General features: G+C 50.1%; 1 protein-coding gene across 1 annotated transcript in view; it reads right to left on the bottom strand.

The window, feature by feature from the left end:
• The window catches only part of DSCAML1 (DS cell adhesion molecule like 1), a 323,356-nt gene extending 301,266 nt beyond the window's left edge, over positions 1-22,090 (bottom strand). The window contains exon 1 of the mRNA XM_060017885.1: positions 21,973-22,090. Within this exon, the coding sequence (XP_059873868.1) occupies positions 21,973-22,075 (103 nt within the window). The 5' untranslated portion in view covers positions 22,076-22,090. The remainder of the gene's footprint in view (positions 1-21,972) is intronic.
• Positions 22,091-24,980: the final 2,890 nt, after the last annotated feature.

Below are 24,980 nucleotides of genomic sequence, written 5' to 3'. Positions count from 1 at the left end.
TCTGAATCCTGGAGGCCTCTTTCACTGAAGCCTCGGGGAACTGAACACACACCCATAAAAACTGAGAGAGGTTCATCATGAAAACCACAGCAAAGCAAGACGGGGAAAGCTTTGTCAGCCCAAACCTACAGGGCAGAACAATGATTTGGGTTCATTTACTCCAGTGGCTCACATTAGGGTCTCAGCAGTCCCACCGATAAAGAGGAAGGGGTTGGGGGGACACGTAAAATTTTGAGTGTATCTCACAGCAGCATTTTACGGGACGATGAGTTAGGAGAGCGAGCCCTGGGGGGCAGGAAAGGATGCTGGATCTCCCAAGGGGCTTCATCCTGATCCCTCCGGGCCAGCACACATGGAAGAAATGAGCCGCAAGCTGGTCACTGGGACAAAAAAGACTTCTTCGAGTATTAGGCAGAGAATGTCTCTTTGGGGTTGCTTGCTGGGACCAGGGCACATTCAGCAGAGCAGCCTGGGTAAATGGCAGGGTCTGGGGACCAGCATGTTGTCATTTGCCAGAGGCTCTGCATGAGGCTGCTGTGTACTGTTTCCTCTCTGGGCCTCAGTCTCCCACTATGAGAACAAGGGAGAAGACACCTATTTCTGTCACTGTTGGGAAATGCTGCAAATCCTGATGTCAGGGGTGGGGTTAGCGCAAGGGGCCTGTGGAGAAGCAAGGACACCAGGAGGACCAGGCAGGCCCCCCGCCCCACATGAGCACAGAGCCTGGCACCTGAGCTGGCGAAAGCCAGTCCCTAAGCCTGTCCTGTCACTCAGCCCACAGCTGTCCCAGGGGGCCTGTGACCCCAGGACAGCGGCAGGACTGGTGGGACACAAGGAAAAACTGTATGGGTGTGGGAGTCCAGTGCTCCTGGCTGTGAATCCTGCAGAGGGCACTTAATAACTCTTTACCCGAGGCCACACAGCCTCTCTGAGCCTCTGTTTCCTCGAACGTGAAATGGGAATAAATTTAAAACCTACCTTCCGCTCACTGTCAGATTTAAATGGTGTGAAATGTATGAAGCACTCAGCAGAGTGCTTGGCACAAAGTAAAGGCTCAATAAATGGTAGCTGAGATGATGAGGGGGATGTTGGTGAGGATGCTGGAGGAGGAGAAGGAGGGCGGCAACTTCACTGTAGCAAAAGGTGAGGCAAACACAGCACAGGGAAGCCCTGTGCTCCGGTTCCCCCTTTGACATTCATCGTCACTGTGCTGGGGGCACGTCACTTCATCTCAGAGCCTTATTCTTCATCCACAAAACAAGAGTCTACTCTGTTGTGAACTTGTGCGATAAGTGTTATTATTATTTTTTTTATTTTTATTTTTTTTGCGGTACGCGGGCCTCTCACTGTTGTGGCCTCTCCCGTTGCGGAGCACAGGCTCCGGACGCGCAGGCTCAGCGGCCATGGCTCACGGGCCCAGCCGCTCCGCGCCACGTGGGATCCTCCCGGACCGGGGCACGAACCCGTGTCCCCTGCATCGGCAGGCGGACTCTCAACCACTGCGCCACCAGGGAAGCCCAGCGTTATTATTCTTGACTTTCAAATGAGACAAGGAGGCTTCGAGAAGTTAAGAACTAGAAGTAGCACAAGGTCACGTATTAGTTAGTGGCTGAGCTGGGATTCAAACCCAAGGGTAAGAGTATCGCCCTGGCCTTCAGCACAGCACGTATAACATGAGATGATGCATGTATACTTTTGTTGATTGTCAGTTGTGATATGTGGGTAAGTTGCAATGGTTGTGGGCATCACTTTGAATTGGCAGCTGAGACCTGTGACTTAGTGGGGCTTAGATGTAGCTGTTGCTCACTCGGAGTGTTGGCAGAACAGAGACGGAAGGCCAGGGAGATGGTCTCAGAGAGCCTGGTTCCAGTCCCAGCTGTCACTGACTCTGGGACTCTGGACTAGGTCACCTGCAAGGTCCCCTCCCAGTGCTAAGCCTCTGTGATTCTAGGATTCAGTCACTGGGGATCAGGTGAAATAGGCATTGTTTGCAAAAGAGAGGCTTGGACCTTACCTAAGGACAACTAAGGGAGATGGGAGAAGAAGAGAGGGCCACAAGAAACGTATGTACGCAGCTCAAAAAGATCCCTGAGTTCTTTCCCTTTAAGAGAAGCAAAGATCCCTGATTTTTGGATGAGGGCTGTGCGAGCCTGGAAGGGGGAGGGGGCCGAAAAGCCCCCAAGTCTAGAGATTCAAAGGCACCCCAGCCCTGCGAGATGCAGAAACTCTTAATTGGAGCTGTGCGTGCATCCAGCACCGATCACTCCGTGATGTGCCTTTCTGAGGCAGCACAGAAGGCAGCCCTTCATTAAATCTGACACCAGGGAATTAATTCAACTCACTGCCGTCACTCTGTCTCCATCACCCTTTCCCCTCAACAGCCATTGCTCCTTGATCTTCCCCACCTTCATGTCGAAAGTTCTCCTTGAGAAGGGAAGCTTCCCCTGACTGTCACCTGAGCTATGACTATATTGAGGGCCAGCGCCCAGATCCAGAGGGCATAGCGGGGGTGGGTGGGGGGGGGGGTGGATGGATCAACATACGCACACCTTCCTAGAAAGCAGGCGAAGGAAGGACCACGGGCCACGATGGATCCTTCTCCACTACCGGCAGAAGAAACAAGGATTTGAAAGCTGATAGTGGCAACTCACCGGCTCACCTCCTTTTAGCTCTTCTTGAAACAGTGACTTTATAATTAAAGTCCATTTGGGAGGAGTCATGTGGAGATGGAGGGGGACGAAAAAGAGAAGGAGTGGCAGGGAAGCTACCTGGGCCACTCCACCCTGTCATGACACTCCCTTGCCCATAGAAAATCACAGGTTCCAAACTGACGCCCCTCCTCTACCTATAGGTACCTTCCTTCCTACCCACTACATTCCCCACGGTCTCCTCCCGACTCCACAGGTGGGTGACCCATGTGAAGAGCTCCCTCAGCCCTAGATGAGTCGGGGTGGGACCTGGGGCAGGCAGATCCCCACCACCGTCCATGGGAACCAGTCACCTACATTGTAGACAACCTCCTCCTTTTGCCCCAATAGGCCATATCAATCGTATCTTTTTCTACTCAAGTTGAGAAGTGAAAACAGTTGGGAAGCACTGCCCTAGGGCTCCAGTCTCCGAGATCTGTCAGTCCAAGGAAACAATGCCTCAAAAGCCTTCCAGCAGCTTCTATTGTAAGTCACTAGACAGCACTTGAGTTTAATTCCTCTTTCTCTATGGAGCCCCAAACGATTTGTCCAGGGCTGGTAAGGAAATATACAACACTCATAAGACCAGGGAGAGGGAATGTAGATTATGTGATGCTAATTTATGACAGAAGAGAGATTTAAGGAAGAACTGCCCTAAAAGGAGGCAGATCCCCCAGGGAAATATTAGCAGCTGGTCTGGGCTCCTGGTTGAGGCAGGTATAGCCAATGAAATAACACTAGTAAAGTAATAACTCCCATCGGCATCCCCATTGTACAGATGAGGAAGTTCCCAGAGGTGAGTAATTGCCCAAGGTAAGACCCAGCTGAGACCCAGTCCCAGTCAGTCTCCTGCTTCCTCCGGCTTGCTCTCTCTCCCCTGCATCAGAGCTTCACACCTCTGGAGGATTCCCACTTGCTCAGGAATGCCAACCAGACAAAGTCTCCTCTTGACTATAATCAAATTGCAGAGTCAAGTCAGAAATGCAAAATGGGCCACGTTAAAGAGTTCTTGGTTTTGTGTTTTAACCTTCTTAAGAAATTCTGACATTTCCTTTTCATTGAGTCACAAAATCAGATTATAAACTTCTCCCCACCCAGGGTGGGGTAGGGGGACTCCAAGTGTTGGGGCTGAAACTATCAAAACGAAGGAGCACCTGGCCGCAGACCGTCGCCCACCCATCATAAAGATGAGATGTCACACCTGTACCCGTCTCACCGAAACCACAGTCATTGGTGTGTCTGGAGTCTCTGTTACGCCCTGCGGGAAAGGCCCTTTGTCCTGGGGGCAGGAGTGCCCTGCTCTTTGGTGAAGCATCAGAGGAGGGAAGGAGAAGGAAGCAAGTCCTCACAGGTTTTCTCACTATTAAAGGTATTAACATATGTCCATGTCAACACACTCCCTGAAACTGTGTGGAAGATCCCAGTGACCCTCTGAATCCTCCCTGTTAGAAGGTTAATTTGGGAAGTTGAAAGGGGAAAGGTGGTTCTGGGCTCCTCTCAGAGATGGGACTGGCAGCCCAGCACCACAGAAGGAAGACCACTCAACATGGCAGGTGCCCAATGGACCCTTGGGGATGACTTTCTGTGGTCCCTGTCACCCGGCCACCCAAAAGCTCACAGAAGTTCTACAAAATACATGCGGGCCTATGTGAGGGTGGGACTTCTGTGAAAATCAGGAAGGAGGTTGAGGTCACATTTGGTCAGCAGCAGGACAGAGATAAACATCCCTGAAACACAGAGCGAAGAACAAGGATTCGGAAGAGTTGGGAAGCAGGAGTCAGGGAGAGCTATGAGACCATAAACCTTCCTGAAACTTGCAGACATCTTGGGAAGGACATGGGACTTTCCCAAGGATGTGGAATTAAAATTAGAAGCAACTTTTATAGCTTTTAGGAGGCAGGGACCATCCTATTCTATAGGATATCTGGGTTATAGAATAATATTCTTATGTTAGAAATGAGGAAGTTGAGAGATTTAGGTAAAGGGCCCAGGACTACTGAGAGCCAGGAAGCTCAGAAGCACCAGCTCCACGAGGTGAACGATGAGAAAGCAGATCCCAGGCTGCACTGGTGGAAACAGCATGTTCCAACCAAGGAGGGGGCGAGGGTGTCATGGAACCCTCTGTTCCTACCATCTGTGGTGCGGGGCATCCACTCTGAGCCCGGGTTTTGAGAAAGACATTGAGAAACTGGAGTATGACCAGAGGTGGCACCCAGGATGAGATGAGATCATACAAGGGCCTGCTGCAGAAACAGGTTGTGTGAGACAGGAGGATGGGACACTGGGAGGGGCGGGGGGTGCAGGAGAGGATGGTGGCTGTCCTCAGTTACAGAGGGTGCCACAGAGAAACAAGGAAACTATGTAATTCTGTGGAAGTTTGGGGGGTGGGGTTGGGCAGGGGATCGGGTGAAGACCTAAGGGATGAATTTCAGGAAAGCAGATTTTAGCCCAACATAAGAAGGAACTTCATAAAGGAGGAACTTCCTAAATTAGCAAGAGCAGCAGCTACTCTGCAAGGTACCTACACTTAAATATGGCTTTTCAAAACCGCTTCATATTTAATCTCCTGAAAACATACTCACAGAATGTAGAAAACTATAAAAGAAAAAACAGAAATCACTCCTAATCTCACGACCCAGAAAGAACCATAGCAATCACTAATAGCTTTCAAGTAGGTCAGGATATCCATCTATGATATATGTGTGAATGTGTGTGTGTATTTTTTAGCCAATTGGGATCCTACCATATGTATATGATGTAGTTTCCGCTTAACATCATATTATGATCTTTTTTCAAGTAATTGAAAATGTATTAGACTATTTCATTTCTATTATTGTATCATAAATTACTTAATCATTCTCCTATTACTGGATATGTAGGATTGTGTTTCCACTGTTGTAAATAACATTGCAGCTAACAGAAATCTTTACTGCCATCTTTGGTTACTTTTTAAGGATAGAGCCCAAAGGACATGGACATTTACGGCTTCAGCTACCTACTACCAAATTGCTTCCCAAAAAGGCCGTCCCGGTGTCTCTTTGTATCAGCAAAGCCTGCCCAACTCTTCCCATGCTTGCCAACATCACCTCAAGGTGATGCACTCATCACCTAACAGAGCGCTCATCCGTTTTCAGATGAGATTTGAGACCTCACTTTTCAGGAACACGTCTGTTATCTGTCTGCTTATGATAAACACGGTACAGACTCTGGCCTGCGCACACACCCTGATACACACGCTAGTGTGTTCTTTGAAAACGCTGGCGATCCTTCCATACCTTGGAGAGTCTCAACCCAAATCCACCCTGTCGAGGATGACAGCCGCCCTCATCCTATAGCGGGATGCTTCTAGAGGCCTGGGTCTCAGGTCCAGTCAAGGTCACAAAGGGCATCTATATAATAAGCAGGGGACGGGGTTCCATGGCTTTCAAGGCCCCCTCCAGCCCTGAAAAACCAATTTACCATCTTCATGTACCACCTGGGAACTTGGGTATGTAAGAGGGTTGGGGAAACAGAGGAAGAGCAGGACAGGGGAAATCAGTGTTTCAGGGCAAACTGGAATAGAACTAGGTGTTCTAGAAGGCAGCATGTGGTGATCCTTGCCCGCCCACCCTCCGCCCAGCACACCCTGTGCTCTCCAGGCTGCAGGAGCACCGGGAGATCACTTTTCTCTCTCAGGTTTCCCTGTTGGCTCTGACCTGGGCTCCCAGCCTCCTCTTGTAATTTGAGCTGGAATTGGGAGTAAACTTCTCAAAGGAGGTAGTTATCTGGGCATCTCCCCCCACCCCCCAGTCACCTGTCCCTATCCAGCTGGGCTCTGACACTGACTGACTGCCCCTCAGGGCAGGACAGGTGGATGGCTGCCAGGATGCTCCTTGGTTCCCAGCTTCGGAAATCACAGAGCAAAGGGGTCTCGTAGCCCTATGAGTACTCCCCATACTCTTAATTTTTAGTGGCCTCATGCTGGGTCTTCAGACTCTCATTAAACTGGGAAACAGATGACAGTGGGATCCCGAGGCAGATACACCTCTCCTCCTCTTCTATTTACACTATTTTCACTGTTGTTATTTAATAGCTGCTGAGCACCAAGCTTGCCCAAGGTGGCCCTGGCCGAGGCAGCAGGAACTAGGGCATAGCTGAGATGCACGCTGTGTACTCGCCCCTCCCCGGCCCCACGACCACAGACGCCCACCCCCCCGAGGATCAGCCCCCAAATCTTACTTTCACCTCCAACCTCCTCTCTCCACTCTCAGTCCCCCAGCCCTAGAATGTCACAGAGGGACCTAGCCTGCGCCCTCACCCTCTCCTGGCATTTTGCATATGGTAAGGATATGGGCACTTTTCTAATGAAATATAGCATTCCTATAGAAAAGGGAAAAAAATAATATGAAAATATCCATGTTTACTTTGACTGTATTTTCTTCTGATCTGTTTTAGAAGAAACATTAAAAAAAAAATAAGACATTCTGAAAACAGTTATATTGCCCTCCATGAGCCCACTGTCTCCTTCCTCAGACGTAAGCACTACCATAAATATGGTGTTTATCATTCTCTTGCATGTTTTGATACTTCTGCTACATATGTATGTATCCAGAAACAACACAGGATACTGTTCTGCATGTTTTCAAACTTTATGCAAATGGTACCGTAATGTACGCATCCTTCAGCAACGTGCTTTTTCCAGGCAACATGTTTCAGTGACATGTCCAGGTTGATTTGTAAAGCTCTGGTTCATGCATTTCCTCTGCAGTATAGTATTTCATTGTAGGAATGTAACAGATTTAACGTATCCATGTTGGTTTCTGTTCTTTTGCTATCACAAACACTGCTGCCATGACAATTCCTGTCTTGCACCTGTGCGAGAGTTTCTTTAAGGATTATACCTGCTGGAGCTCTTTTCTTAACATGTGTGTCTCCCCAGCAGGACACAGACCTGTCACCGTGTCCCCCGTGTCCAGCATGATGGAGGGCACGTGGAGCTCAGGAGGATTTGTTAAACTGAACGGGTCGATGGATCATCCGTTTCAGCCCTTTCACTTACATATGAGGAAACTGACATCCAGAGAAAGGGCATAAAACCATTTTGCGAGACAGCTGGAATAGGAAACCCCAGGCCCCTTCTCCACCTTTCTAGCCTGATCCTTACCAGGCTCTGGGGGAGCTGGTGACTATTAGACAAATGATCCAAAGGAGAGAGGGAAGAGGCAGAGACCAGAATGATGCCCAAAGGGGTCACACCTGGACACCCAGCCTCCAGAGTGGGGTCTCACACCTGGACACGCCCCCTCCAGATGAGGCCGCCTCGGATCTGCATACCCAGCCCCCAGATTGAAGCCTGCCTTTTCTGTTCTCCCTTCCTCCTCCTAACCCAGTCCAGTGGAACAGCCTAGAACAGGAAACCAGGAGACCCAGATGGCATGGTCAAGAGATGAAGCATGGGCTCTGGTGCCTGATGGCTTGGAATGGAGTCCCCACTCTACTTCTTACTAGCTGCATGGCCTTAGGTGAGTTACCTCACCTCTATGTTCCTCATTTCCTTCATCTTTAAAATGCGGATGGCGTGATAATTCTACCTACCTTATCATGATATTGGGAGGACTAAACAAGTTAGCTTGTATAACGCAATTTGAATAGTGTCTGGCATGTGGCAGACGCTATATGGTTTTTTTAATTGAAGTATAGTTGATTTACAATATTGTATTAGTTTCCAGTGTACAGAAAAGTGATTCAGTTCTATATCTATATATATATTTTCAGATTATTTTCCATTATAGGTTATTACAAGATGCTGAATATTGTTCCCTATGTTATACAGTAGAGCCTTGTTGCTTATCTATTTGATGTTTAGTAGTTTGTGTCTGTTAATCCCAAACTCCCAATTTATCCTCCCTTCAGTAACCTTAAGTGCGTTTTCTATGTCTGTGAGTCTATTTCTGTTTTGTTTATAGATTCATTTGTATTATTTTTTAGATTCCACATAAAAATGATATATTTGTCTTTCTCTGTTGGACTTACTCCATTTAATATGATAATATCTAGGTCCATCCATGTTGCTGCAAATGGCATTATTTCAATCTTTTTTTATGGCTGAGTAATTCCATTTTGTGTGTGTGTGTGTGTGTGTGTGTGTGTGTGTGTGTGTGTGTGTGTAATACACACACATTCGTCTTAAGCCGGTCCTCACTTGACGGGCATTTGGGTTGTTTCCATGTTGTGGCCAGGGCTGCTATGATCACTGGGGTACATTTACCTTTTTGAATTAGACTTTTGTCTGGATACATGCACAGGAGTGGGATTGCTGGATCATACGGTATCTTTATTTTTAGTTTTTTAAGGAACCTTCATACTGTTCTCCATAGTGGCAAGGCAGGTGCTATGTGTTTTATTATTACCTCCCCCTCCCCCAATTCCATACAACAAGTCAGTGCAGCGTCAATGCACTCTGCACAGCATGACTTCCCCTGCCACTCTGACTCTGCTACCTGGCCAGAGAAAGGTACTTCTCTGAGCCTCAGTTTCCTCATTTGAAAGTAGGGCTGACACCACCTGTCACAAGAATAAAATGAGATCAAACAACACAAAAGGGTCTTGATGAGGTACACTCCTGAAATAGACCTGGAATAGTGGTCTCGTGGTTTTATTTATCTAGCCATCTAACTGCTGGTGGAGCCAAGTATTTTCCCATTCTTCATGGGCCACAGACCGTGAGGAAACAGAAAAGATATTCTGTCTTTAAAACATGAGGTCACAGCTGTGACAGTGCCTGGCATAGTGTCAGTCCCGTGGCTGAATAAATGCTGGCCCGCAGTGCTCCCTACTTCTGTTCCGAAGGTTTTCTTCTCTCAAGTAGAAGGGAAATTAGAGAGGCAGCAGAGTAATAGGAGAAATTAGAGAGGCAGCAGAGTAAGGTCATTGAACCTCTCTGAGCCTCTGTTTGCCCATCTGTAAATGGGGATAACTTTTTCACACAGAATTGTTACAAGAGTCAAAGTGTCCTGTAAACTCTAAAAGCACAATACAGATCTACTCACTAATATTACAAAGAGACTGTCGAGCTTGCCTTAGATCCCTGTACTGCTTAAACTGCGTGACGCTGCGGGGCCTTTCTTCCCACAGGCCTCGCTGGCAAGTTCCTGCGTTCACCTTGCCAGTGCCCTGACTTATGGGACAGCCCCCTGGAGAGGAGACAGGAGAAAAAGAGGGAGTGTGGGGTGCAGGACAGAGGTTGCCTGCGGCCCACCGGCCTGAAGGAGGCCCAGGAATCATTCTTAGGAAATCCAAGGGTTGACTTGGGTTCCAGGAGGCTGAGCGGGGATGATCGCCATGTTTCTGGGAGCATCCTTAATCACTGAAGACCAACTCCCAAAAGTCCTTCCAGAACACTCCTTACTCAAAATCTTCAGCGGCTGCCCACTGCCCTTCAATTACACGCCCTCAATGCAGCTTCAACCACACCCCACCCTTAGATGGATCCCGAGCTGCAGCCAGACCTGGCTTTTCTCCCCCAAGAAGCAGCCTTTGTTCTCAGTGCTCCCAGATTTCACCCCCGTGGCCTCCTGTAAGCAGAACAGGGTTCTGCAACCCAGTTGCTCACCAGATGCACCCAGGGGGCTTTCACAAATACAGATGCCCGGGTCTTCCCCCAGGGATCCTTACTTAATCGTTTGGGGTGGGGTCGGGTCATTGGTGTTTTTTTTAAAAAGCTCCCCAGGTGGTTCTAAAGCTGTGAGCTGACAGGTCTAGAACAGTCTCCCCTGCAGGAGCCCCGCCTATCAAACATCCATCCTCCAGGACCCATGGGAAATGCCACCTTACACGGTGTCTGCGCTCATCATAGAAGACGGGGCTCCTGCCTCTGAGCCCCGAGAGGCTGTGTGTTTCCTCATCACACTCTGCCTCATGTTGGGATCACCCGTGTCCCAAGTTCATCCTACCTGTCAGACAGCAAGTCCCCTGAAGATAAGCAGATCGTTCCCCACATCCTCCGTGCTTCTGTTTACCCTTTTTGAACCGAACTGGCCTCACTAAATAGTGATCCATCCAAAACTGTCCATGAAATTCAGAACATGTGGGCCACCCACATTCCGACCCAGAAGACGAAGAGGGAACGAGAAGTTGTCCTCTCTGCTCAGGAGAAAAGGCCCAGACCTGAACACTCACCCAGACACACTTCTGACCTAGATGCTCCCGTGGCTATGCTGTTTCCCATGGACAGAGGGCCAAGGTGTCTGCCCCGGTCTCCACTCTGGGGTGTCTCTGAGGGTCTAGATTCTAGGTGAATCTCTCACCCCTCTCCACAGGCAAAGAAGGGTGAGGGTGAGTATACACGTTTGTGTCGTCAATATGTACAAGTTACACCATGCATGTTATTCATGTACATACGCACATATGTGTTATAATTAAAATGCGGGAAGAGGAACTTCTCCAAATCCCTTGAGATCCTCAAGCAAAGACCCTTGGGAATCACTGTCTAATAACACAGCATCTTGCACACAGGAAGTGCTCAAAAAACATTTGCTAGATTAAATAATGAACTGAAAATTCAACCAACTGACTGTTGCTTATGCCAACACAGCCATCTAGAGAGATTCAGGGGATGAAGCCAACCTAAGACATGGCATTGCCAGGAACAGCCTCATGGAGTTTGTGTTTCTTCCTGCAACCCATTGGGCTTCCCACAACTGCTTGCCTCAGCCTATGTCAGGAACAGCAGGCTCTGGAATATTCTAGATACAAGCCCTTTCCTTTTCTGTGTCCCATTCTGAAGGGCAGTCCAAGAGCCCACCGGACCACCACACAGAGGACAAAGGTCACCCGATGCCTGGCTGCCCAATGCCACTCACTGTCATAGGCTTCTGTCTCCCACTCTGTCGTCTGCTTCCCAGCTGACGGTCCAGATTCTGGCAGATTCCAGGTCCCTAAAGATATGCTCTGACCTTGAAATGGAGCGGGGCGTGGGGGTCTCCATGTGTGAGAGGAAAACACTCCCAGTTTCCAGGAAGCCTCTGAGCCCCACTGCCCTCTGTACCGGAAGACAGAGGGCTGTTCCTAGTTCCAACTGGCTTTGCATTCCACTGCAAAAGGCAGGCTCGGCAGCCCCGAAAGACATATGCCTAAACTCCTGAGAATTCTGCACACAGCAAGATGACAGGTAGACTACAAAAACCAAGATTATAATGTTAGGGAATGGGCTTCAGCCATGCAGGGTAACACGAAGGACTTACCCTGCCTCTGACCCAGTATGACAGCTGTCTCCTAGCTTTCCTAACCTGTGCCCTTCACCCTGAAGGCCAAGTGACCTCCAGGGTAATGAGAGCCAAGCCCATTCCCCTGTATATTTATCCTGGATGCTCGCCCCCTATATACTCACACCTGCATGCTCACTCCTATACACTCACTCCATGACGTTCACCCCTAGATGCTCACCCTGGACGCTCACTCCTATATACTCACCCCTGGATGCCCACACTTGGAGGCTCACTCCTGGATGCCCACCCCTGGAATCTCACTCCTCACAGAGAGACCTTCCAGGTCTCAAGAAGAAGATGACTAATCCTGGGCAGTTAATCATGTGTCTGCTCAGAACTAGGAAAAATTGAAAACCTACAGATAGAGAAAGGATCTATATGTAGAAAGCAGATCTATATAGAAAAATATAAACTATGCATAAAAAACATTTTCCCTGTAGAGAAAAAGTACATCATTTCTATTCCTCTCATGTGAGGAAACTGAAGCTCAGAGAGGTTAAGGGACTTAACTAAGGTCACATGGCAAGGAAGGAGGAAGACGGGATTTGAGCCCAAGTATCTCTGAGGCCAGAGCCCACACCCTTTCAGCTTTGCTACACAGCTTCCCTCCACCAAAAAGGGGCTGCAGGTAGGTCCTGCTGTTTTGGGGCGTCGCAGGAGCAAATGAAGACTTTATTCTAGCAGCCGCAGAACCACATCCTTCCCTTCATTTAAATCCATCTCATTTACAACCTAATCCAAGGGTCAGTCCCCTTCCTGGTTAAACATTCCTCCAGGTACTCAACAATCATTGTCTGAGCACCTACTACGTGCTGGCACAGTGAGGCTTGTGGCGTGATGAATAACAGCTCCCCTCCCAACACGACCGCCATCCAGCTCTGGCCTCTGCTCTGCCGGGTCCCACATGGTTCCAGCTTTTGTGGCGAAGTCTCACTGATACGCAACAGGGTTCAAAATCATAGGCTTGGCAGGAAGTGGCGTCTATACATAGCTCTCCCACTCTGTAAGCACCGTTGGCTTCTTCTGAATAAACGCTACCCTACATTAAATGCCAGAATCCGGCGAGCAATACTGCATGTTTGTAATGAGACTGAGAACTAAAGGCAAGATTGATTCTGATGTGAGCACCAGCAAAGCAAATGGGTTTTTGAAAACCCTATAATTTCCCTGCAACCCTTGACTTCACTAAACACACATTTTTAGACTACAGCACAGTTAGGTAGGCATTAAACAAAAATGAGGTAGTCTAATGATGATTTATGTGTAGGATAACCTTCTATAAAGAATTCTGCTCTGATATCAGAGTAACTTACAGAGGTGCCAACTTTACGAAACAATGCCGCTTGTTCCGTGTCCACTGCCACAGTGGGATCCCAGGGCAGAGCGTTCGCCGGCAATTGTCTTAAATCTCCTGAAATTCACCCAGTGGGTGCTCGGGAAATGCATCACCTGCCATGAACTAAATGGAAAAGCAAAACATGACACATACATACGCCTCCAGAGGCACCTGCGAACACAGACATTTCTGCTTGACTGAGGAGCCGCGGCTGAGAGCTCTGGAACCAACCAACTGGCAAGCGGATGCAAAGCAGCCCGCCCACCGGGAGACTGGCAGGGGTGCTGAGGAGCTGTGGGCACGTGCTCCAGGTGGGGCCTCAAGAGCTCCTGGATGCAAGCATCAAACCGGAGATCTGGTACCCACCTCCCTGGCTGTGTAAACTTGGGAGGGCCCTTCAGCTCCCCCAAGCCTTGGTTTCCCTGCCTATTAAGTGAAGTTAAGGATGTGTCACCCTCAGATGGGGTTGGAAGGGTTCAGTAAGATGCTGCCTGTGAACCTGCTTTATAAACCGGAAAGCACTATATAAGTGAAAGATGACACAGGCATCAGGGCACAGCTGCGAGGTGGCCCAGGTCACCTCTAAGAGCTGAAATCAAACCGCCCTGGGCTCAGATCCTGCCACACCACATGGCCTTGGGCAGGTGACCAGCTTCTCTGCCTCAGGCTCCTCTTCTGCAAAATGGAGATAATAATACCACCTAGTACGTAGCGCACTTATGAAGATGAAATGAAATGACTTGTGAAAAGCACTTACCACATAAGAGCTCAATAACTGATCACTTATTTTCTTACTATTATTATCACTATGATTATCATTTCAATTTAGGCCATCTGACTTAGGAGAGAATTCCTTTGCTGCTTCTGAACACTTCCTTGTAATCTCTAACCTGCAAAGCACGTGTTAAGGCATCAGAAGGTGGGATTTTTCTCTCTGCCCTCAAGATGAGGCTCCCTTCCCCATCAAATCAAACAATAAGCAAATACTACCAGCAACGTTAAGGGCCAGCTGCCTTTTCCTCTCTACAACTGCCTTGATGAGAGAAATAGTAGTTGTCATGAGTACCTGGGACCGCCCTCATGCCGGAGTCACTAAAGTACTTTACAAAGAAAGAGCTTGGGTTTTAGGGACAGAAGCTCTGTGTCCAAGCACAGGCTCTGCCACTGAGAAGCTGTGTGCCCTGGAGCAAATTGCTTGGCCTCCCTGAATCTCACTTCTTTTTTTTTTTTTTTTTTTTTTTTTGCGGTACGCGGGCCTCTCACTGTTGTGGCCTCTCCCATTGCGGAGCACAGGCTCCCGATGCGCAGGCTCAGCGGCCATGGCTCACGGGCCCAGTCGCTCCGCGGCATGTGGGAATCCTCCCAGACTGAGGCACGAACCCGTGTCCCCTGCATTGGCAGGCGGACTCTCAACCACTGCGCCACCAGGGAAGCCCCATGAATGTCACTTCTTTACACCTAAGGATGGGGGTAGCACGCCCCCCTCACAGGGTTGAGAAGAATTCAATGGGATGACATCCAGGTGCCTGTCACAGGGCCCTGCATACATGTATGTCTTATTATGTATTTATCTGCTCTTTTTTTTGACTTTTCTTCTAAATGGGCAAGCCCTTGAACCTCACTGTGTCGTCGGTTTTCTCATCTGTAAAATGCGGAAGGGAATGGGGGTTCCTGTGAGGAGCCAAGAAGGTTGCCTCTTCTTTTTTTTCTAGAACTAGATAGAACCTTTATGAATCAAATATCCTGGCATCCTTTCCAGACTTCTCTCTCATCACTTCTACTTACCCTCCAGCCAGGTCACTCCATCCTCCCCTTCCCTGCTTGCCTTTCCCCGTGCTGTTACCTCACCCAACGTGCTATTTCTGCTCCAAGGCCCCCCCTCCCCTTCCTGAGCCTTGCTGGGCTGCCATCATCAGAAAGAACCCCAGCCTCCTGGGTATCTCTTCTTGGGAAGATACTATATAGCCCCTAGATAGGAGCTGCTGAAGGGAAGAAACATGTCATAGTCAAGTTTAATTCCTCTGCAAGGCATGAGACTCTGCCTAGCACCTATCTGTTAAATTGCCTTGAGCACATCATTTATTTCATATTAGCATACTGACCATCCCAGCCCATTTTCTCCATGCCCCTAAGTAGTCAAGAGCTGAGATCCCCACTTTTGCATCTAAACTACAAAGTGTCACAGGAGGACCCCACAGAAGTGGTCTGTGTCAATGTAGCTCTGAAACAGCTCGGTGTAATGGAGACCAAGGACCACCAAGTCTAGATCTCGCAATGCCACCAATTTTCCACGTGACCTTAGGCAGTCTTCCTTCCTGCCTGCCACAGGGCAGTCCAGCAGGGGGAAAAGAGACTGTCATTTCATCACCATCATGAATCATCTTTTCTGAGCACTGGAGGGGAAAGGGGTCTGAATGAAATACAGTTCCTGCTCTTGATGATTAGACATTCTCATAGTGGGAATAACACAGATTTCACAATATTACAGGACAAAATATGATTAGTGTCTTCAGCAAGGAACTGATAAATTTTGGAGGGAGCTCAGAAAAGGATCCCCTGGAAGGAGGTTAATCTGGGTGATTTTTAAATCCATTCTTAGCAGAAATTGGGAAAGACATCATGGGGGGAAGAAAGGGGGTATATGAACCAGACTTTAAAAGATGGGAAGGTTTTAAACAAAGAAGGAAAGACGTCCAGTAGTAAAAAAAGAAAAAAAAAAAGAGCACCCTATGAGTAGTTCAGATACTGTGCCCTGAGAATGAGCAGGAGAGAAGGGGGAAGGGGCATAAGAGGGCATTGGTCTGGGCCTGACTTTCTTTATCAGTAAATGAAGAGGCTGGACCACGTGACCTCCAAGGCCCTTCTAGTTCTGACAATCAGTGACTCCATTCATCTGTAGCCTACGTGTGTCCAACTGGTTTCCGAGCACCACCTGGGCTCTCTCTCATCTGTGCCATCCCCTGTCCAAGTTGGTGGAGACTCATGGGATCAAAGTAGCTTTAATATCAGCTGGAGCAAAATGCAATTAATACGTTGACCCTCGTTCCAAAGCAAACCAAGATAATATCTGATTGCTTACTGTGCTGGAATTATCATCCTTGCCCGTCAGAGCTGACAACATGAACGGAATCCTAAATTCCCAGATCAGACCACTTTGGTGTCTCCCACTGGGCCCAAGAAAACCTCCTTGTTAGAATGAGCGTCCACTGATCTTTCAGCTGGAGAGCTGCTGACCTTCCGAAAAGCCAAAGCCTCTGGTCACGGCACACAGAGCCAGAGGCCAGGGCAAGGGCTGGAGACACGTTTCTGTCCCCAAGCAAGTGCAGGAGACAGGGACACGCCCTCCTCCGATGTTGGAACAGTCCGTTGCTAATAAGAAGCCTGCTCTGGAGAGGCAGTGGGGAATAGTGGAAGCCGGAGGACCCCAGCTCAAACCCAAGCCACTGATGAGCTGTGTGGTCTTGGCTAATTTGCTTAACCTCCCTGGGCCTCCCTGTCTTCATTTATAAAAACTGGAAAAACAAACAAACAAAAAACTATCTTAAAGGGCTATTGTGAGGATTAGAGATAATATATGTACAATGCCTCACACAAAAGAAGTCTTAGTGCATGATAAATATTATTATTAATCTTGTTATTATTATTATAACAGATGCTATGAGGGCCCTGGGGATAAAGAGATGCAAAAGATGGAGTTGTACACCCTCCTGCAGCAGACAGACAGAAACAACAGCCTCTAACGTGAGACACAGTGAAGGAAGTGCTCCAGGAATGGAACCAGAGGACTGATAGATCTGCTGCAGGCTTATGTAAAACTTCGTGGAAGGGGACACACGTGAACCAAGTTTAAAGGACAAAAGATGAGTACAGTATCAATAAGGAAAAGAGGGGATCAGTGCAGACCAGGCAGAGGAGATGCAAGACCAAATGCAAAGAGGTACGAAGACCCATGAACAATTTGGAACCCTGGGGACAATTAGCGCGATGTGGGTGATGGGTGGCGGGCTCACTGCCTTCCCACCTATGGTCCGGGAGCACTGCCCACTTTTCTGAAAAGACCCCTCTGGCCAGTTTCTCCTTGCTCCTGCTTCTCCCCTCCCCAACACAGAGTGTCCCCAGTGCACTCCCAACCTGGCAAAGGCAAGATAACAACCCAGCAGTCCAGAGCCCCATCCACTTAGACGAGGGAGCTGCTCCAGGCTTGCCTTCCACAGCACCGGTAGATACATCTGGCCCGCATCTGAGCAGTGTCCAAAACTCCCCACTGGGGCCCAGACAGCCAGTCAGGATGCTGGGGAAGAGCATGCTGGGAAATTCCCACAAGGAGCCTGCACCAATACAATCAGGTCTGGTGGAAATTAAAAGCTATTAGGAACAGGGCCGGATTTACCTTTATATCCAATAACATGCACTGTAATGGTGATCATGCAGATGGGAAATTAAACCACATCCCGGCTTCACTGGAGGCCTTAGTTTAAATTTATGTCTATGCACAGCCCTTTGCCCTATTACCCCCCATCCCGCCCGCTCTGGAGAGCCAGTTTCCCTCCAGACCAGGTCTCCTGGGAGAGAAGTAAGGGGTAGGGGTCTGTCAGCTCATAGGTGAGAGGCTCTGTGCTTTCACACACACATCTCTGAATAGCCTGACGGGAGGAAGTTGATCAGCTTGGGGGGCAGGCAGTAGGTGGCTCTGAGAAAGGTAGCACTTTGGGCTGTCTGTCCAGCCTGTGCGAAAAGCACAGCCCAAAAGCGGCTCAGAGTTTCAGCGGAGGCTCCGGGAGGCTTGCCTGCCCTCCCAGTGTGGACAGCTGCGAAGGCCAACCCGTAAGCCAATACCCAACTCACCGAGCTTGCTTAGGCCCCGAGCCTCTAAGTCCTTCCACACCCCCTCAGAGAGGCAGACCATTCCCAGGGGCCTGCAGTCACCCCGTTGGGCCCCTCCTCCCAGGGCACCCACCCTCCCCAAAGAGGTGTCTCCCGGGCCCTGATTGGCCCGCGTCAGCCTCCGTTCGTCCTCCCGCTCTCTCGCACCTGCTCCCGCTGGCCCCGTGGTTGGTGGAGGATCTGAGCCCAGCCGGCCCAGAGATCAAAGTCAACACTGTCTTCCCCGCTCCAGAAGCTGCCCCTGAGGAGTCAGAGGGCAGTCACTCAGGCTCCTAAGTGCTTCCTGAACCTCAAGGTGGCCTCAGCATTAAATCTCCCCCCACCGTGAGAAGCTGCCATCCAACATCCCAGCCAAAACACACACGCGCACACACACACGCGCACACACACACACGCACACACACACACGGGGCAGTGTGGTATGGAGAGCAGAGAATCCTATTTTTATGAAAAAAATCAATAAACGATTTGCATCTTCCAACATTAAAGCCTGGAGCAGGGGGACCCAAGTTCTGGCCCTTCATCTTTAGAGCACGGAGGATGCAAAACTCCACTCCCTCTGGTTCTCATGAATTCCTCCGGGAGGGTGTTCGTTGGACTCACGTGCTCTAGAAAGTCCATCCCTGGATCTAAAACGTAGCTGTAGAGGGATCTAGAATGATTTTGGATGGGGCTGGAGGACTGGGCAGGGGAGGAAAATTCTCCAAGGCTAAAGGAAAGGAGGAGGTTCTACAGGCAACGTGTAACAGAGCCCTGCAGACTAGCGTCCAGCCCACTTCCCTGATAATTATGTCCTTTGGAGCCACCAGCCCGGGCTTGACATCAAAGACAGCCCAGAAGCACCAACTACAAGCACCAACTACAGTGAGTCTGAAGCTCAGTGCCTCCACACAGGAGCCAGGTTAATCTTCATCTCTCCTGTCTGAGCTGAGCTTCTAACTACCCCAGGCCCACTGCACCCAGCCTTATCCCAATGCCTCCCGTATTCTTTCAGAACTCTCCTGATCATCTATCATGCACCCACTGAACACTTGGTGAGCATTTGTCCTGGGGGTGCAAGGCGGCGCGTCAGGAGCCTAGGGATGTGCGCCCTAAAACAACCCAGGTGCCACCCTTGGGAAACTCAGTCTAGTGGGGGACACAGACTCTGTTACACAGAAATATGTACACCTAAACAGGAATCGGCAATACAGAGAGGAGAACGCTCTCATGCCCCCAAGAATCATCATCACAGCTCCAGCCCATCCTCAGTGCGTGGCAGGCAGTGTTTGAAACATTTGACATACATGAACTCGTTTCTTTTTTTTTTTTTTTTTTGCGGTACACGGGCCTCTCACTGTTGGGCCTCTCCCGTTGCGGAGCACAGGCTCCGGACGCGCAGGCTCAGCGGCCATGGCTCACAGGCCCAGTCGCTCCGCGGCATGTGGGATCTTCCTGGCCCGGGGCACGAACCCGTGTCCCCTGCATCAGCAGGCGGACTCTCAACCACTGTGCCACCAGGGAAGCCCTCGTTTCATTTTTACTTGAACCCAATGAAGTAGGTCAATCATTACCCCTATTTTATTATCACTGGGGAAACTGAGGCACCAAGGAGGTAAAAGACTTGCCCAGAGGAGTGAGCTTCAAGCCCAGGCAGTCTGATCCTAGATTCGGGGCTCGTAATCACTACACTTGACTTAGTTCTTCCCTACAAACTAGCATTGACTTTTTCGCTTTCCTGAGGCCAAGGCTCTCCTTGCCTGGAGCACACAGCCTCCCTTGTACTCAGAGTGACACTTCATAGGATACATTTGTGCAGGTCCTGGGAGGTGGTCCTGTGCGGGAGTTCAGGACATAGGCAGAAAGAACAGACCTGGGTCCAGTCCTGCCCTCTGTGTGATAACATGTGTGACCCAGAAGTCCCTTTACTTTTTTGAGCCTCAGTTTCCTCTTCAGTAAAGTGGAAGAGGAAAAAAACACACTTATGGACTTTTTTGTGAGGATAAAATGAGGTCACATATGAAAGTTTCTTAGCCCAGTGCCTGGCATAGGGGAAACACTCAAAAATTTATTATTATTATTTTAATGAGTATAACTCTTGGTCCATAAACTCAGGTGTATAAGAAATATCACATGTCTTTATGTTCTTTACATCACCTTCCATGTGACTCTGTTGGAGAGACAGGACATTCAGTCCCCATCATTGTTGGCGCATTCCCCAGGGACGTGCCAAGGTCCAGGGTCTCTCTGGTCCTCACCAGCCCGTTGTCCCTGCCTGCGTGATCACTCTGGGTGTTGGGCTGTGCACCTCATGCCTCATTTGGACACAAGAACCCAGGCCTCAGTCCCAGACCCCAGAGAGCCACACACAGCCACCCCGCTGAGGTCCGACCGCTTCCTCCCGCCATACCCCCTGAGCTGCCTACAGCAATACCCTGCCTCTGGCATCCGATGGTCTCCTGTCTGTGCACCACCCTCAGAGGCTCTCCTCCCCGGGCAGAACACCCATCCTAACCTTTCCTGTTTGCTCACAAAAGGCAGGAAGAGCAGCTGTCTTCAAGTAGCTTCTGATTCCTGTCCAACTACAAGCTCTGAGACCAGGAGATATAATGGCCTGGCCATCGGCTTGGGACTGAGAGAAGGAAAAAGTTCCAAGAGCAAAACACAAATTAATGTCTCAAAAAGAGTATCCTGCCACGTTGGCTGTCAAGGTGCTGAAGCATCGGTTCGTCTCCTAGAGCTCTACCTTGCAACCACTCAAGGAGATTTAAAACAGCTAGTGCCCAGGTTCTACTGTTAAAGATGCTGATTTGGGGTTGGGCCCAAGCACTGGTGTTTTTCAAAGAGCTCCCCAGGGGTTCAATTGTGTAGCAGGATTAAGAATCCCAACTTTATAGGTTTCATGCATAGAAGTCTGTCTTCTCCAACTAACCTGAAGACCTTGAGCAACTAGAACCATTTCATATGCCCAGCAATGGGCCATCGATGCTGGGGGGCACTCAGGGAGCATCTGGTCAAGTGCTTCCATTTTACAGAAAGGAAAACCAAGGTCCTTGATGGAGGAAGAAAAAGCGTCAGGGCTGCTGCAATGGGCAGGGATGCAGGGAGAAATGCTGGAGTGATGGGAAAACCCCACGGTTTTGTAACTGGAGGCCTGGAGGTATTTTGAGGATCTGAGGTCCTCTCTTGAGATTTCCAGACCTGTTTTCCTGTTGAAGGGACAGCCCTGCATAGGAACCAGCAATGGAGTGCCTGCAATCACGGCAGCTCTAACAAGGTGACCCTACAGCATGGTCTCAACCTCTTTTTGCAACACCTGGCACCTCCAGCGTGAGGCCGGCTAGAATTCTGATGGAGCGTCTAGGCAGCTCATGAAATAAAAGTCCCACGCGCATGCTCACTCAAGTCTGGTCCTCCGAGAATCCCAGGAACACGGACCACACACCGGCCTCTTATCGCTCCTCTCCCCACAGTCTTTCACAGATAAGGTCCTTCCAGCCTTGCCTCCCATCTCTAAGGCCAAGGGCAAATCAAATAGCTGGTGGCCAGGAAAGACAGTGACCCCGCTCCTTCGGGGCAGCACGACCACCCTGTGTCTGACGGGACCTTCACACACGCCGCAGAGGCTGCTGCCACGTGGGTTTTCACCACCCACACGGAGACGCGCCAAGCCGAGACCAAAGACGCTTTTTTGCCAAAGCATCACCAGAACAATGAAAAACCACTTGCCAGGACCACCCTCAAGAGCTGGGTGAGCTCAGCCACCAGCTCAGTACCTCTGATTCTCCGCCCCCCCACCCCCCAGCATCCGGGCCTATGAGGCCCCGCGGTCCTCTCTTACCTGGGATGATGGCGACTGTGTCTTTCTCCCAGGACACAACGCTAACGTATTCCTGCACTGAAGAGGGGATGAGGCACTTGAAGACGGCCACGCTTCCACGCATCGACCTTTGATCCTCCACCCGAACGGTGTAGGGTTCCCTGAAAACTGCAGACAGGTTGCGGGGCGGAAAGAAGAGGGTGTCACAGGCTTGACTAGGACACGGTGTGGGGGCCTGAGTTAGCCACCTCTCAGCACCCCAGGCCACACTTCCTTCACCTCTTCTCCCACCTCCCACTTGCCCCGCCCGGAAGTTCCTGCCAGAGTCTTATTCCTGCCTTCTCCAGCAACCTCCTTCCCACTCCACCAGACACCCACTCTCCTGCAGAAATACCCAGCCTCCCTCTACAGGACCGTAAACCCAACTTCTAGCCTTTCCAATTTTGGTGAGTTTTAACAAACTGCATTAGATTGTAAGGGCCTGGAGGGCGGCACCTATGCCCTGCAATGGGGTTGTATTCAACAAGGGCATGTGTGGTTTCTAAGCAAAAGTGCCGGAATCCCTCTAATTAAACCTCGCTTGATTTCCTACACGATTCCTGGGCCCAGGGTGGTAAGAGTTTGGGGCACAATGACCATCATTTGCCAAAAGAAAAACTGTGACACGTGATCTAAAAACAGATTTTTGTGCCACTTCAAAGTGAAAGGCAGCCTGGGAAAAGGTAGTTGACATACAGAACTTTCTGCCGGGCTCGGTGGTTTATAAGAACAATGGGAGAGAATACTTGACACAGTGATGATCTCTGATAACACGGAACCCCAGAGACATGGGTGATTTCCAAGATTCTACAAAACAAAGCATCCTTGCTGGTTTCTCCCACCTCCTGACACCACCTACAGCCTGACCCCAGTCTTGCCCCCAGCTTCAGCAGGTCCCTTCCCCCACAGTGTGCAGTGGAGGTCTCCTGCCTCGGTCGGTCCCAGGGCTGGTTTCTGGGGCGCTGTTACCTGCAGGTGCTCTACGTATCAGGTCCCATGGGTGGGCTGGACCAACCTTAGGGGTAGGGCCGAGGGGCCTGCTTCTGCCTCTCTCTGGTCCTCCTCCACTTGGCCTTTCCCCGAGGCCCTCTCTGTCTTTCCACCTCTTCTCTGCCAAGCAGAGCTGGTGCAGCCAGAGCCCCGCTGCTTCCCGACCTTGTCCCTCTGCAGGCACCTGGGCTGTGTGCCCTCCTGCTCTCCCTGCCATGGTTGCCAGGGCAATGCTCAGGGCCCTGCAGCCCCTCCGGCTGTGCACCTGCAGTCCCTCTGGCTTCATCAAAAGCTTCTTAATTGGCTGTGTTTCCCATCAGGCCAGCCCTGCCCGTCCCTCCCCAGGTCTTTATTCTTTCCCTCCCTGTGTTGTGGCTGTGATGGGAAGAGACACAGTTGAGGTGGAGGACGGAGGCATGGAAGGAGGCACTCCCAACTCTGTGGGGCCGTGGTCCACCCTTTCGTGGGCTGGACATCGCACTGCCTGCAGATGCGGGGAGAGCAGAGAGGAGGCTAAGGGGAGGGAAGCAGAGGGGAGGGTGGGAAGGGCTGGGGTCTGGGTGCACACCGCGGAGACAGTCCTCGAGAGCCTGCAGAGACCCATGGTTAGGAGCATCAAACAAGCAGGCCCTGTGTCCTCCTCTGAGCAGCAGTGTAACCCTGGATAAGAGCTCGGCCCTGTGTCCTCCTCTGAGCAGCAGTGTAACCCTGGATAAGAGCTCGTGAACCTTCCAGAGCCTCGGTTTCCTCATGCGTAAAAGGAAACAATAACAGCAGAATGGAGAAGGCCTGGCACGTGGAAAGCACTACAGCAATGCAGCTGGTCATTAGAGCCATGCCTCTGTCATTAACTGGCTACAGGTGCCCTGCGGGCAAGTGACTTAAACTTTATTTGACTTAGTTCCCTCCCTTGTAAGACACACCAGACAGGATTATTGTGAAAACTATATCCTAACCCAATAACAGGCAGGTATTAGGAGACAGAACATGGCTTGCCGTTAGCTCAATCCTCCAGGCTGTGGAGGCCAGAACTGGGCTCCAAATCCCGGCCTCGGGGCTCCCAGTCCAGCACCTGGTGTCATGTTAGGGGGTTAGTGCTGTTCCTGAAAAGAGGATCCACGGGGAGCCCCAGAGGAGATATCTAAGTAGGTCCTCAGAGCTTACACTCTCACACCCCCCTCCCCCAACCAAACCAGTGGATGAAGACCAGCTCTTTAATTAAGAACTCCCACCCCACATCACCCCTACACACACCCATTCCCAGCTGCTTGGAACCTTCTACGTGTGAGAGGCTCTCCTGAGGCGGAAGGATCTTAATTCAACAGAGCGCTATCTCGCTGAACCGTCACACGGAGTGATGAATGAAGTAGGTGCTGACATCTGCTTTGCAGATGAGGAAACTGAGGCTCAGAAACGTGTGTCCTCTGCCTAAGGTAAGTGGCAAAGCTAAGATTCCAAAGCACAACACAACTTTCCTTGAGGGCCTGACTCCTTGCCAGGACAGGAAGTCAGAGCTATCGCAGGATCCAACGCTAGGCACGCGGGCTGGGGAGACTTCCCCGGAACACACTCCCCTCTGCCCGACACAATCACCAGGAAAGATGGCACGCCCAAGCCTTGGAGCCATCGCAGAGAGCTGGCTGGAACATTATCTATCCTCTCCCACTCAAAAAGCTCTTCTAAGAAAATCATTCCCCAAACTTCCATGCTTTATTACTATTCGAGGCACTTTATAACAGATTGGGACTCACCAGCATATCATGACAACCTAGTTAAGAGGAGCTCATCTAAGCCACGCACTCACCTCCAGACCTAACCCAGAGAAATGAGACTTTCTAGTTTCTGTAAAGAGAACAGCTGAGAAGCCCTCACTTCCTTGCTTCCATCACCTCTTCCCAAGACCAGAATGCTTCACTGCTAAGAGTTTTCCATCATGAATTTTACCTAAATGCCTATTCTCATGAGATACCTTATATTCAAATGTCTATCAACAGTGGAAT

The sequence above is a fragment of the Delphinus delphis genome, chromosome 8 (genome assembly GCF_949987515.2).
Source record: "Delphinus delphis chromosome 8, mDelDel1.2, whole genome shotgun sequence".
NCBI classification, from domain to species: Eukaryota; Metazoa; Chordata; class Mammalia; order Artiodactyla; family Delphinidae; genus Delphinus; species Delphinus delphis.
This window is presented reverse-complemented; position numbering and strand designations above follow the sequence as displayed.